This window comes from Arachis ipaensis, chromosome B5 (assembly GCF_059453495.1).
Source record: "Arachis ipaensis isolate K30076 ecotype BB chromosome B5, ASM5945349v1, whole genome shotgun sequence".
NCBI lineage: Eukaryota > Viridiplantae > Streptophyta > Magnoliopsida > Fabales > Fabaceae > Arachis > Arachis ipaensis.
Genome location: NC_142440.1, coordinates 6,622,405 through 6,635,613, shown reverse-complemented (window position 1 = coordinate 6,635,613; position 13,209 = coordinate 6,622,405). Strand labels below are relative to the sequence as shown.

General features: G+C 41.1%; 1 protein-coding gene across 1 annotated transcript; it reads right to left on the bottom strand.

The window, feature by feature from the left end:
• Positions 1 to 7,331: 7,331 nt before the first annotated feature.
• On the bottom strand, positions 7,332 to 11,697 carry LOC148563280 (uncharacterized). Its single transcript, XM_088486711.1, has 2 exons — positions 11,212 to 11,697; positions 7,332 to 7,571 (listed from the first exon to the last, which is right to left on the bottom strand). The coding sequence occupies exons 1-2, from the start codon at positions 11,695 to 11,697 to the stop codon at positions 7,332 to 7,334; spliced, it is 726 nt and encodes a 241-aa protein (XP_088342837.1).
• Between the last annotated feature and the right edge of the window lie 1,512 nt (positions 11,698 to 13,209).

Below are 13,209 nucleotides of genomic sequence, written 5' to 3'. Positions count from 1 at the left end.
TGTTGTCAAGGTCAATGGCCATCTTGTGTGCTTCTCCACTATAGCTACTTGCTCCCAGAGGGTTCTCTTTATAATACTCATTGTTTTACTCTATAATTCCCCCTCCCATAACCCTTGCTATGTGAGCATCTAAGATAGGATCATTAGTATCATAAGTCGGGATATAATATCCATCTTTGTGGCTTGAATAATCTGCTTTTGAAAGTCTGCTAAGTTGTCTCCAATATTCCTTGTGCATTTGATCATTCTCTTTGTTTTATTTTCCTTGAGAAGGGTGACTCGGTTCAGTAATAATAATTGTCTTCTGCTTGGGCTGGCTTTCCTGGTACTTTCCATTTTTTCATATCTTCTCTCTCCTGAGCTTCTTTCTCATTCTGAAGAGCATCAAACCTATTATTAGAAGTTTCTTTTTTGATATTCCCATAATTCCTCCTTGATTCTTGCCTAATTTTTTTTCTGGGGCTTTTTGACAACCATCCAGGGACCATATAAACTTTTCTCATTTATAGTAGTTAAACCTGATTCTTTTTCCCCAGATTGGTGCTTGTGACTTTCCTTAAGTGTACCAACGACTACTTCCATCACCCTCGGATTTTCCGTTGCAATCAGATCTTTCCTAAAATGATTCCCTGTATTCACCGTTGCTGGCTGGCCTTGGACCGCGGTGGCGTTTTCCCCTTTCCGGTGGTTCTGTTCATCGGTAGCTGCTTAAGATAGTGGTCTGTCCTTTACTTCCTTCATCTTTTCCGGACATCCATCATATTTATGTCCATATCTACCACAATTGAAACATATTAGATGAAGACCTTCATATTCTAGTCTAAAATCTTTTCCCAAGGCTAAGAAAGATGGCACCAGCTTTTTCCTTAGGTCAACTTCCACGCAGATACGTGTAAATTTTTCTCTTGAGTGAATAGACGTATGTTCATCGATTTTGAGCATAGTTCCAATAGATTTTCCAACCTTCCATAAGAAATATCTATTATACAATTCGGCTGGGAGATTGGGAATCATGATCCAGACAGCAACCTTTTTAACCTCACTCTCTTGGGGGTATGAATAAAGGCCGCCACCTTTGAACCAAGAGGTAATGATCAGCGATCATCCAGGGACCCTCAAAAAGAGTGTGTGAATAATCCTCTTGGTTAGAGAATCTCACTAGGAAGTACCCTCCGACAAGGTCCATCACACGTACTGCTTCCTTCTTTGTCCATCTCCTGTTTATCCACCATTCCATAGTCTGTAAGTTCAGATTCTTCCCTAAGGGCTTAACGATGAGTGCTTGCTTTCACGGCTTGCACCATTCATCATATTCTTCCAAAGAAACCTCTATAACAGGATTTGGATTGAAAGGAGTCTGTGATTCCTCCATATGTTCCATCAAATCTTCATCAGATATGTAGTCTTCTGTGACCATCTCGACGATTTCATATGGATTCAGCTTTCCAAGCCCGTCGTCCATCAGCCTATCCTTGTAGGACATCTTGGAACCTTTGGATGCACCATTGCCAAGGGTACCAACATTTTCCAGTGAATCTTTAGACTCTTTAACAAGCTCTAACTTTTCTCCTTCTTGTGTGATCTCCGTATGTTCTTTTGCTTGATCTTCTCCATCCATCTTGACTTTTTTTGTGCTCTTCGTCACCAGATCTTCCTCTTCTGGTGATCGTTTGTCAGTTTCGACGATAGTGGTTAGAGGGTTCATTTAGAGAGATTTCTTTTCAATGATCCTCCAGTGCCAACTTAACAAAGCTTAAAACCTAATACCATTGCAAGCACAACTCTAATACCATTGCAAGCACAATTAGAATAGGTCAAAGAATTTTACAAGAAATCATCTTTATCATTGCAAATAGTATGGCATTTTAATTCGACCTTAATACAATACTTATGGTAGAAGGTGCGAAAGAATTTGAATAACAGATGGACTCACCCGACGAGGTTGTTGTCAGTCAATCAATTTTCGAGAATATGGAAAACTACACTAGCTTTGATGAGGTATGGTAATAAACTGATTTTATTTTTTTGTGTGTTTTTATGTGTGTTTTTATGTGCATTTATAATTATATTGTACTAACTAAGTTCATACACATAACATTCATACGTTTATATACATAACATCCATAATTACATACAACTAACATCTAAAAATTAAATTCATGTTTATTAGATATTACATCCATACACATATCATTTTTTAGTTATTGCATAAGTAACTATAAAGTTAACACAGATGTTTTTAAATTTGATCATTATTGAATTTAAAAAATATTAAATTCTTAAATTAATTTATTCAATTGATAAATTTACTCATAACATCCATAAATTCATACACATAATATTCATAATTTCATGTTAATAACATCCATAATTTTGTACTCATAATATTCATAATTTCATACATATGATGTCTATAATTAATAAATTTTTATAATTAATATTATCAAATATTAAACTATACGTCTTATTGTATTCTTCAAATTATCTCATATGTGTACTAATAGGTCATAATTTTAATTATTTTAATATTTTTATTTAATATTCATATGTATGCTTATTTATTGATTTTAATATGACGAGTTAATAATTATTTTTAAAATTTTATTTTTTAATTTTTGTTTATATTTTATATTTTATTTTTTATTTTTTAATAGTTTATATGTAAAATATAAATTATATAGTAGAAGTTGTTAAAAAATTTTAATTTAACTTCAATAATTTTTGCAGAGAATTATTGCATTTTAATGGATAATAATGTGATCGAGAGATGTTAGAGATTTGATTTAGGAGAAACTGAAATTGATTTTAGAAAAAATATTAATGACTCCAAGTATGCAGCAAAATGGTAGGTGATAAGGAAAATAAATGATAAGAAGGTGTATGTCACTTGCTTATCAAGAGAATGGAAATTTTTATGTGACATTTCTATATTACTGTAATTATTCTTTGGCTACCTAGTATCACTCTATTATTATATATGAATAGGGAGATTTAGAAGTGATTTCTTTTAAACCTGCTTAAAATATTTGCTAACTTAACCATCAGAATCTTTTACAAATATTTTTTATCATCGTTCAAGAGAGGATATTGGACGATCTATCGTCTTGCCCAACAACTCCAATCCTTCACCCAAAGAAATATGAAGCTCACATTTAGATCCACGTTTTTCGGATAGTATATCAGAAGAATTTGGAACTGTTGATATAGTATCTCAAAAAATGTTATTTAAAAAAATATTACTAAAATATAAAAAATATAACTTTAATTTTAATAATACTTATTGTTACTGTGGGTAACCGGAGATTAATGGGCTGGATTGATAAGGTTGGCCCAAACGTCTGGAGGAGAGGATCTCTGACTTGATTCGCGTCTAGGAGCTACCGTCTGACTTGTGTATGTGAAAGAATGGGGGGTGGTACCTGCAAAGACACTCCGATGCCTAAGTTAGCAAAGGGTTTTAACAGGTTTAGAGAGTATTGGAACTTCGAGATACCTGATGGGTGTCGGTGTATTTATAGTGGTGAACCAATAACCACCGTTGGAGTAGTTCCACCTTTTAAGGTGGATAATCGTTCCTTTATCTTAGGGAAATTGAGATATGGCTCCTGGAAGTGGGTTGAGAGATTTTAGGGGCAGTTACTTATTTGAATAAGCATTATCTGCCAGTTATCCTTTGATCCCGACTTCTTTGGAGCGAGTCTGTGTTGGATCCAACTTCTTATAAGGAGGTCGGTGGCAAGCGAAGGCTAATCTTTGGATTGGGCCTTTTAGGTTTATTTGGACCTGGGCCTTAGTGTTGGGTCAGGATATGAACAGTGCCCCTACTCGAGTCCAATCTCTTTCACTTATGAGTTGGATTCGAGTATTTGAGCTCAGGCTTGTAGTCGACGTGATTTAAAACCGACGTGTTTTGATTTTTTTAACAGTCACGTCTAATCAAACGTCGCATTTGTTTCGGGTTTCGCATTTACACTTGGGAGCAGTTTCTTTGGTAACGGCGCATTTCTTTAATAATTGCGTCGCTTTTTACCAAGTTGCCCCTGGTGTGTTTATAAATGCTTTTTCCTCTCTTTTCTTTGTTTTCTTTTGCCTTCTAAAAACTTCCTGCAATCCTTACTCTTTTCAAAGAAAGAATCTTTTTGGCCTTCCTTCTCTGAGTGCTTTACTGCTGCTACGCTTGCTCTCTTTCGCTTTCGCAAACGAAGGTTAGTCTTAGTTCTTTCCTTTTTCTCTTTTACCATTTTGTGCTTTACTTTATGCCTTAGAGGAGTTTTTGCGTGTTGTTAGTGAGTACGTTGGTCTTAGTCATTTTTCGTTTTCACGCCCTTGAGAGAGGTTGTTCCGTCTTTTAGAGGTTCTGTGCATGATCCTTTTCCATTTTCCTTTGTAGGTTTTTGTCGCTTTTTCTCCTATTTCTTTTTACTGGAAAAGATGACTTCTCACGTTTCTGAGTGGGTAGACGTTACTGTTCTTGGGGAGGAACCCCTAGTAGATACAGACTACATCACCGACCTCCGCACTCACCATAGGATTTGTGTTCTTGATGAGGATGAACCCAAGTATAAGTTGATTGCCCCGGGTCCTGAACACTGGGTTTATTTTGGGAAGGCTGCCGACGCTGACCCTCATTTCTTTTTTATGTATGAGAGTCTCTTTACCCGTCTGGGGGTTTTTCTGCCTTTCTCTGATTCTGAGATAGAGGTTCTGAACCATTGCCGAGTTGCTCCTACTCAGCTCTACTCAAATTCTTGGGGTTTTATGAAAATTTACAAACTTGTCAGCCGAGAACTGGACTTTTCGATCTCCACAAAATCTTTTTTTATCTTTTCCATCTGACCAAGCCTTTTAGTGGCAAAAATAACAAGCAGCAGTGGGTGTCTTTCCGGTCTATTCAAGGTCGGAAAGTTTTCTCTATCTTTGATGAGTCTTTTCATGATTTTAAAAACTTTTTCTTCAAGATTCAAGCTGTAGAGGGTCACCATCCCTTTTTTCTGGACGAAAATTCTTCTCCCCGTTTTCCTCTATACTGGTTAGAGGCCTCTCCTGTGGAGAAATATGGCTTGGATGACTTGGATGAGGTTGAGGAGGCTGTTGTGGGGTTCTTCCGAGAAGTCTGGGGAAGGGCCCCTAACCTGGATACAAAAAAGTTTCTTCTGGGCTCTCCGAGTTTCGTGCAGTCCCAACTAGGTAGCTTTGTTTTTGATAACTTCCGACTTGTTGGTTTTCGAGTTGTTATTTCTGACTTGTAGTCTTTCTATTTACAGACTAACTCTTTGTTTTCCTCTTTTCAGAGATGGTAAAGAAAGGTTCCAGCGCCTCCTACCAGAAGGTCCAAGACACCAAGAGAAGGTCGCGGGCACGGGTTGATGCTGCGAGGGCTGCTGGCACTCTTCCCCCTCCTCGTCGTCCTCCCCCTCGTGATTTGGGGACATCTTCTCGCCCAATTATGGTAACTTCTACTTCTGCCTCTTCTCTTCCTCCTCCCCCCTTCATGCTCGAGCTTCCCCTGAACCTGAGAAGAAGAAGCGTAAGACCTCGGGGTCAGCCGCTTCTTCCAGGGATTTTGATGGTCCCCACTTTGTTCAGAATCACATCTTTCCCCATACTCATATTAATATGGATGATGCTTCCGTTCGAAACCATCTTAATATCGTGATTCAGGGGAGTGTTCGGGCTGCTGGGGTATGCATCAAACTTCTTGATATTTTTTAGAAAACTCCCCTTAGCTCTTTGGGTTCTACCCAAAAAGTTGAAGAGCTAGAGGGGAGGATTTTCCTTTATCAAGAGGAAGAGAAGAGGCTTTTAGAGGAAGTTGCTGGCTTGAAAGAGGAGAGGTCCCGACTTCAGGAGAGGGAGAAGAAGTTGATGGCTCAATGTGTCATGGCGGAGGGCCTAAAGGAAAAGGCGGAGAAGAATTACATCAGGATCTTTATTGACAACATTGACCTTTAGCGAGATTTAGAGAAGGGTCGGGCGGCTTATCAGGATCTGGAGGACTCCGTAGCTGAGATCTCGGAAGAGGCCTGGAGGATCTTTAAAGAACAGGTCGGAGTTATTGCTCCTGGCTTGGACCTTTCTCCTCTTGATCCTGATAAGATCGTTGTGAATATGGCTATTGTTTCTCCTCCCCGACTTGAGACGGATTCTAAGCTGAAGACTCGTGACCAAAGGATTGTAGAATCTCCTCCTCGTGAGGATTAACAAGAGGGATCTCAGCCGATGTCTTCAGACGCTCCGACTCCTGCTGCTGAAGAGGTTGCTCCGTCCTCCCCTGCCGCTGATTTGACCTCTCTTTCTTCTGGTGACCCTTGATTTTCCTTCTAATTGATTCGAGCTATTTTGGGGGCCCGGCTTGTGGGTCGCTTTTGAACAATTTATTTTTGTTGTTCTTGTGGTGGTTTGGTGACTCTTCTGGCCTTTTGGCCGTAAACAAAAAATTTCATTTTTGCTCTAAGTAAAATACCCTTTTTTGGATAAGGGTTTTTATTAAGATATTTGATTTGTGCATGCTTTTTGTAGTTTTTTTGGGTTTCTCATAAGTAACCTCTTTGATCTTTTTTATTTGAAAAAACCTTTTTATCTTGGCAGTCTGTGTTTTTGTCTAAGTGTGATTTTTCAAAGACTAGAGACAGCTTCTGTCTTTGATTTTTGATGGTTTTTTTGTCCCTTTTTGTATTCCTTGTACCCAGTTTTCGTTGATTGTGTTTTCTGTATCTTAGGTTATTTTTGCTATGCATTTTTATTTTCTCGGTTCCTTCGACTAGGTAGTCGTTTTAGGTTTTGGGATTCCGAGTTATTGCGATCGACTGTGTAACCTCTGTACACTGACTTGTACCTCGTCATTTCATCCTGCCGACCACATAGGTCGGGCATGGGATTTTCACATTTTGTCGAGTTTAAGTTGGCGCATTTCATAGGAAAAATAATTATTGGAATTTATAAAGAGATGTAGAAAAAGATCTTTATTTATTGACGAAGGCACTTTTTGCTACTAAGGGGTTAAAAATTGTTGTCCCTTAGCCTCCACTTTGATGCCTCATTAAAACCCCTTCAGAAAAACCCTTCTTTTTGGGAAAAAACCATGAAGTCGGGAAAAAGAGTACATTAGGGAGTGGAGTTTGCTTTTAACTATAGTACCTTTTCATATTACAAGCATGCCACGACCTAGGTAGCTCGGTACCGTTCAAGTTGGTTACCTTGTAGTATCCCTTTCCTAAAACTTCATTTATCTTATATGGCCCTTTCCAATTAGCAGCGAGCTTTCCTTTCCTTGACTTGTTGACTCCGATGTCATTTCTGATCATGACCAAGTTGTCTGGGGCGAAACTTCTTCAAATGACTTTCTTGTTGTATCTGTGTGTCATCCTTTGCTTCGGTGCTGCTTCTCTGATCTGGGCTTGTTCTCGAACTTCGAGGAGTAGCTCGAGTTCTTCTATGTGCCCCTGTATATTGCCAACCTCGTCATAGAGGCTCACCCTTGGACTTTTCTCATTGATTTCAATTGGTATCATGTCTTCTATGTCATACGCAAGTCGGAAGGGTGTTTCTCCTGTGGCGGACTGAGGTGTAGTCTGATATGCCCATAGTACTTGAGGGAGTTCCTCAGCCCATGCTCCTTTTGCATCTTGTAACCTTTTCTTCAACCCAGCCAGTATGACTTTGTTAGTTGCCTCAACTTGCCCATTTGTTTGTGGGTGTTCTACTGAGGTGAACTGATGCTTGATCTTCATACTGGCTACCAGGTTTCTGAAGGTGGAGTCTGTGAACTGAGTTCCATTATCAGTGGTAATAGAGTGGGGGATTCCATACCTTGTGATAATGTTTTTGTAGAGGAATTTTCGACTTCTCTGGGCGGTGATGGTTGACATTGGTTCTGCTTCTATCCATTTCGTGAAGTAGTCTACTCCCACTATTAGGTACTTTACTTGTCCAGGCGCTTGGGAAAAGGGTCCTAATAGGTCCAATCCCCACTTTGCAAAAAGCCATGGAGAAGTTAGGCTAATGAGCTCCTCGAGGGGGAGCGACGTGGAAGTTTGCATGCATTTGGCATGGTTGACACCACTTTACGAACTCGGCTGCATCTTTCTGCAAGGTCGACCAGTAGAACCCGGCTCAGATGACTTTCCTAGCCAACGACCTTGCTTCGAGATGATTTCCGTAGATACCATTGTGGACTTCCTCCAGTACCTCTACCGTCCTTGAAGTCGGGACGCACTTCAATTGTGGTGTGGATATTCCTCTTTTATAAAGTTTATTTTTCACCAGAGTGTAGCTTTGTGCTTCCCTCCGGATTTTCTTGGCCTCTTTTTCTTCTTTGGGTAGGATGTCGAATTTCAGGTATTCGATTAATGGGTTCATCCATCCGAGGTTCAATTCGGATATTTCAAGGACGTCTTGTTTGCCCTCTGTTTTTGTAACTGAGGGTTCTTGGAGAGTTTCTTGGATCAGGCTTCTATTATTCCCTCCAGGTTTGGTACTTGCTAGCTTGGAGAGGACGTCTGCTCTGCTGTTGAGATCCCAAGTTATGTGTTTGACCTCAGTTTCTGTAAAACGCCTAAGATACTCCAAGGTTTTATCTAAGTACCTCTTCATATTGGGGTCTTTAGCCTGATATTCTCCATTTATTTGGGAGGTCACCACCTGAGAGTCGCTTAACACTTCTACTTTGGTCGCTCCGACTTCCTCAACTAACTTTAACCCTGCAATCAAGGCTTCATACTCTGCCTGATTGTTAGAGGCTGGAAATTCAAACTTGAGGGAGACTTCTACTTGAGTTCCCTCTTGGTTGACTAATATTTTGCCTGCACCGCTTCCGACTTTATTGGAGGATCCATCCATGTATAGCTCTCATGTGGTGGAGGCTTCCTCTTGCTCTCCTACATATTCTGCCATGAAGTCGGTGAGGCATTGGGCTTTAATTACCGTCCGAGTTTCGTACTTGAGGTCGAACTCGGATAGATCTATGGCCTATTGAACCATTCTACCCGCAATATCCATTTTCTGAAGGATTTGCTTCATGGGCTGGTTCGTTCGAACTCTTATTGTGTGTGCTTGAAAATAAGGCCGTAACCTTCGAGAGGCAACAATTAACGCAAACGCAAAATTTTCAAGTTTTTGATACCTCAATTTAGGGCCTTGTAGAACTTTGCTGGTAAAGTATACAGGATGCTGCCCGACCTCGTCTTCCCGAATTAAAGCTGAGGCTACAGCTTTGTCAGCTACGGACAGATACAGGACGAGTTCTTCCCCAACTTTAGGTCGGTTCAGAATAGAAGGTTGGCTTAAAAACATTTTCTTAGTAGGGAGAAGAGTGGTAGGGATCTTAATGCTAATCCCGTCAAGAACCTGGAGAGAGCTGCAAGTCGATCGTTTAACTGCTGGACCTCCCTTAAGCAAGTCGGGCTTTTCATTTCTAGGACTGCTTTGCACTTGTCAGGGTTGGCTTCAATCCCCTTTTGTGTAAGCATAAATCCCAAAAATTTCCTTGCCTTCACCGCGAAGGTGCATTTTGTAGGATTCAATCTCATCCCATACATCCTAATGGTGTTGAAGACTTGCGAGAGGTCGGTCAAGAGGTCGGCCTCATCCTTGGTTTTTACTAGTATGTCGTCTACATAGACTTCCATTAGACTCCCAATGTGAGGTGCAAACACCTTATTCATCAGCCTTTGATATGTGGCTCCTGCATTTTTTAACCCAAAAGGCATGACCACATAGCAATAGTTTGCTCTTGGCGTGATGAAAGAGGTCTTTTCTTGATCCGGCTTGTACATTAGAATTTGATTGTATCCCGAGTACGCGTCCATAAATGACAAGTATTGATACCCCGAGCTGGAGTCTACTAAGGTATCAATGTTAGGAAGTGGATATGGGTCTTTAGGACACGCCTTGTTCAGGTCAGTGTAATCGACGCACATCCTCCACTTGCTGTTTTATTTTTTGACCAGCACCACATTTGCAAGCCATGCCGGATACTTGACCTCTTTGATGAATCTGACTTCTAGGAGGGCTTGTACTTGCTCTTCCACCACTTGAGCTCATTCAGGTCCGAGCTTCCGTCTTCTTTGCTGAACAGGTCGCGATCTGGGGTATACTGACAGTTTATGTGACATGAGTTTGGGATCTATCCCTGGCATGTCAGAGGCTTTTCAGGCGAAGAGGTCGGAATTCTCTTGTAGGAACCTTATAATCTTCTGCTTCAAATCTTCTTTTAGGTTGGCTCCTATGTTGGTGTTTTTTCCTTCCTATTCTCCAACCTGTACCTTGGTTTTTCTCCCGGGTTGTGGTCACAACTCTTCTTTAGCTCTGATCCCTCCGAGTTCAATTGTGTGCACCTCCTTACCCTTTCCTCTCAAGTTCAGACTTTCGTTGTAGCATTTTCTTGCTAATTTCTGGTCTCCCCTAATGGTTGCAATTCCCTCTGGTGTTGGGAATTTCATGCAATGGTGGGGGTGGACACCACTGCTTCGAGCCGATTTAAGGTAGTTCTGCTTATTAGGGAATTGTAGGCTGAACCCACATCGACGACTATGAAGTCGATACTCAGAGTTTTGGATTTTTCCCCTTTTCCAAAAGTTGTGTGGAGGGGTATGAATCCTAGTGGTTTTATTGGTGTATCCCCCAGCCCATATAGGGTATCGGGGTAAGCTCTTAACTCCTTTTCATCCAACCCCAGCTTATCAAATGCTGGTTTGAACAGGATATCGGCCGAGCTTCCCTGGTCTACCAGGGTTCTGTGTAGATGGGTATTGGCAAGGATCATAGTGATCACTACCGGATCGTCATGTCTGGGAACTATGCCTTGCACATCTTCTTTAGTAAAGGAAATGGTGGGTAGGTCGGGAGATTCGCCCCCGACCTGGTAGACTTCCTTCAAGTGTCTCTTGCGAGATAACTTCGTGAGGCCGCTCCACCGAATCCTCCCGAGATCATATGTATGTGTCTTTCCGGGGTCTGTGGTGGTGGGTCTCTTCAGTCCTCATCGTCTCGATTTCTCTTGCCATTATGGTCTGACCTTTCCATGAGATATCTATCCAACCGACCTTCTCTGGCCAGCTTTTCTATCACATTTTTAAGGTCGTAACAATCATTTGTTGAGTGACCATATAGCTTATGGTACTCACAGTAGTCGTCACGACTCCCCCCCCCCCTTTTATTTTTGATGGGCCTAGAGGGAGGTAATCTTTCAGTATGGCAAATTTTCATGTATACATCAACTAGGGAAACTCGTAGAGGAGTATAGGAGTGATATCTCCTAGGCCTTTCAAGGCCGACTTCCTCTTTCTTCTTGGGCTCTTTCTTTCTCTCTTTTGATGAGTGAGAGTGCCCAGGTCGCCAACTTGTCTCTCGAAGCCTGGCATTTTCCTCCATGTTGATGTACTTCTCAGCTCTCTCCTGTACATCACTCAGGGAGGTAGGGTTCCTTTTCGAGATGGACTGGGAGAAGGGATCTTCTTGGAGTCCATTTACCAGACCTATAATTACTGCCTCCGTGGACAGATCTTGAATCTCCAAACACGCTTTGTTGAACCTTTTCATGTAGTCCCTTAAAGGTTCTCCGACTTCCTGTTTTACTCTCAGGAGGCTCGGTGCGTACTTTACCTTATCCTTTTGGATTGAGAATCGCATGAGGTACTTTCGCGAGAGGTTGTCGAAACTAATGACCGACCTTACCAGGAGGCTATCGAACCACTTCATCGCTGCTTTAGTAAGGGTTGTCGGGAAAGCCTTGCAGCGAGTAGCATCGAAAGCGTCGGCTAGGTACATCCGACTTTTAAAATTGCTTAAATGATGCTTTGGATCCGTAGTTCCGTCGTAGAGGTCCATATTAGGGCTTTTAAAGTTCCTTGGAACTTTTGCCCTCATTATGTCCTCACTGAATGGATCTTCTCCTCCCAAGGGAGAGTCTTCTCGGTCACTGCGAGAGCTTCGACCTTTTAGAGTGGACTCTAGTCTTAGGAGCTTTTCCTCAAGCTCCTTTCGTCGCTCAATCTCGTTCCTTAAATTTCTCTCTGCCTCTCGTTGTCGTTCCAGCTCTTGCTCCAACTACTCCAGGCGCCCTTGGTGGCCATGGAACAGCCCCATGAAGGCAGTTGCATGGGGCTGCCCTTCCTTTCCTGGTTCGCGCCCCTCAAAAGAGTTTTCCTTTTGGTCTTTTACTCCTAAGGTGCCTTCTTTGTGTTGGTTAGTCACCCCTTGGTGGGTGACTATCGCTCTGTCGTTATTAGCAGCTTCCTGATTCTCTTGCTCAGAATCAGACGCTGTGTTTTCATCCTCATTGAATACATCCGCCATTACTGGTTGATCTCTCGCGTCCCCGACAACGACGCCAATGTTACTGTGGATAAACGGAGATACCTGAGGGGTGTCAGTGTATTTATAGTGGTGAACCAATAACTACCGTTGGAGTAGTTCCACCTTTTAAGGTGGATAACCGTCCCTTTATCTTAGGGAAGTTGAGATATGGCTCCTGGAAGTGGGTTGAGAGATTTTAGGGGTAGTTACTTATTTGAATAAGCATTATCTGCCAGCTATCCTTCGATCCTGACTTCTTTGGAGCGAGTCTGTGTTGGATCCGACTTTTTATGAGAAAGTCGGTGGCAAGTGAAGGCTAATCTTTGGATTGGACCTTTTAAGTTTATTTGGACATGGACCTTAGTGTTAGATCAGAGTATGAACACTTATATAATTACAGTAACTATTATAAAAAAAAATTAAGTTATCTGATGTATGATATACATATAGCATTTTAAAAAATTTAAATTCCATGTATTTTATTAATCATGCATACACAAGAAAACATAGAGAGAGACAACTACAATTTTAATCCAAAGATTTTCATCTCCCCCACTTGATGCCTTGATGGATGGCGTGATCATTAACCAAATCTATCCACTTGCCTTTAATTAAATGACTTTATGTTAAATCATATCATTATTGGATGGAATTCAACATTAAAATATACTTAAAAAGTTTGTTAATTGCACGCCACTCATCCTTAATTAGTGCTAACATTAGCTTTAATTTGCTTTCACCATTGATAAAACGAATCAATGAAGAACCAGTTTTGTGCAGTGTTGCACACTGTAGCATAGGATCATGCATGTAGGCATATATCCATGCAACACCTGTTAGCTTTAGAATGGCCAAGAAAGTGAGGTGGCTCCACCTCAGCAATCATCCCACCCAAACACCATCCCCATCACATGG

Bases quoted from the DNA above. Each gene is read 5' to 3' on its own strand.
- LOC148563280 (XM_088486711.1), bottom strand. From the start codon at position 11,697: ATGAAGTGGTTCGATAGCCTCCTGGTAAGGTCGGTCATTAGTTTCGAC. The intron at 7,572-11,211 runs GTATACATGAAA...TGGGCATATCAG, and splicing joins TACGAGTTTCCCTAGTTGAT to ACTACACCTCAGTCCGCCAC.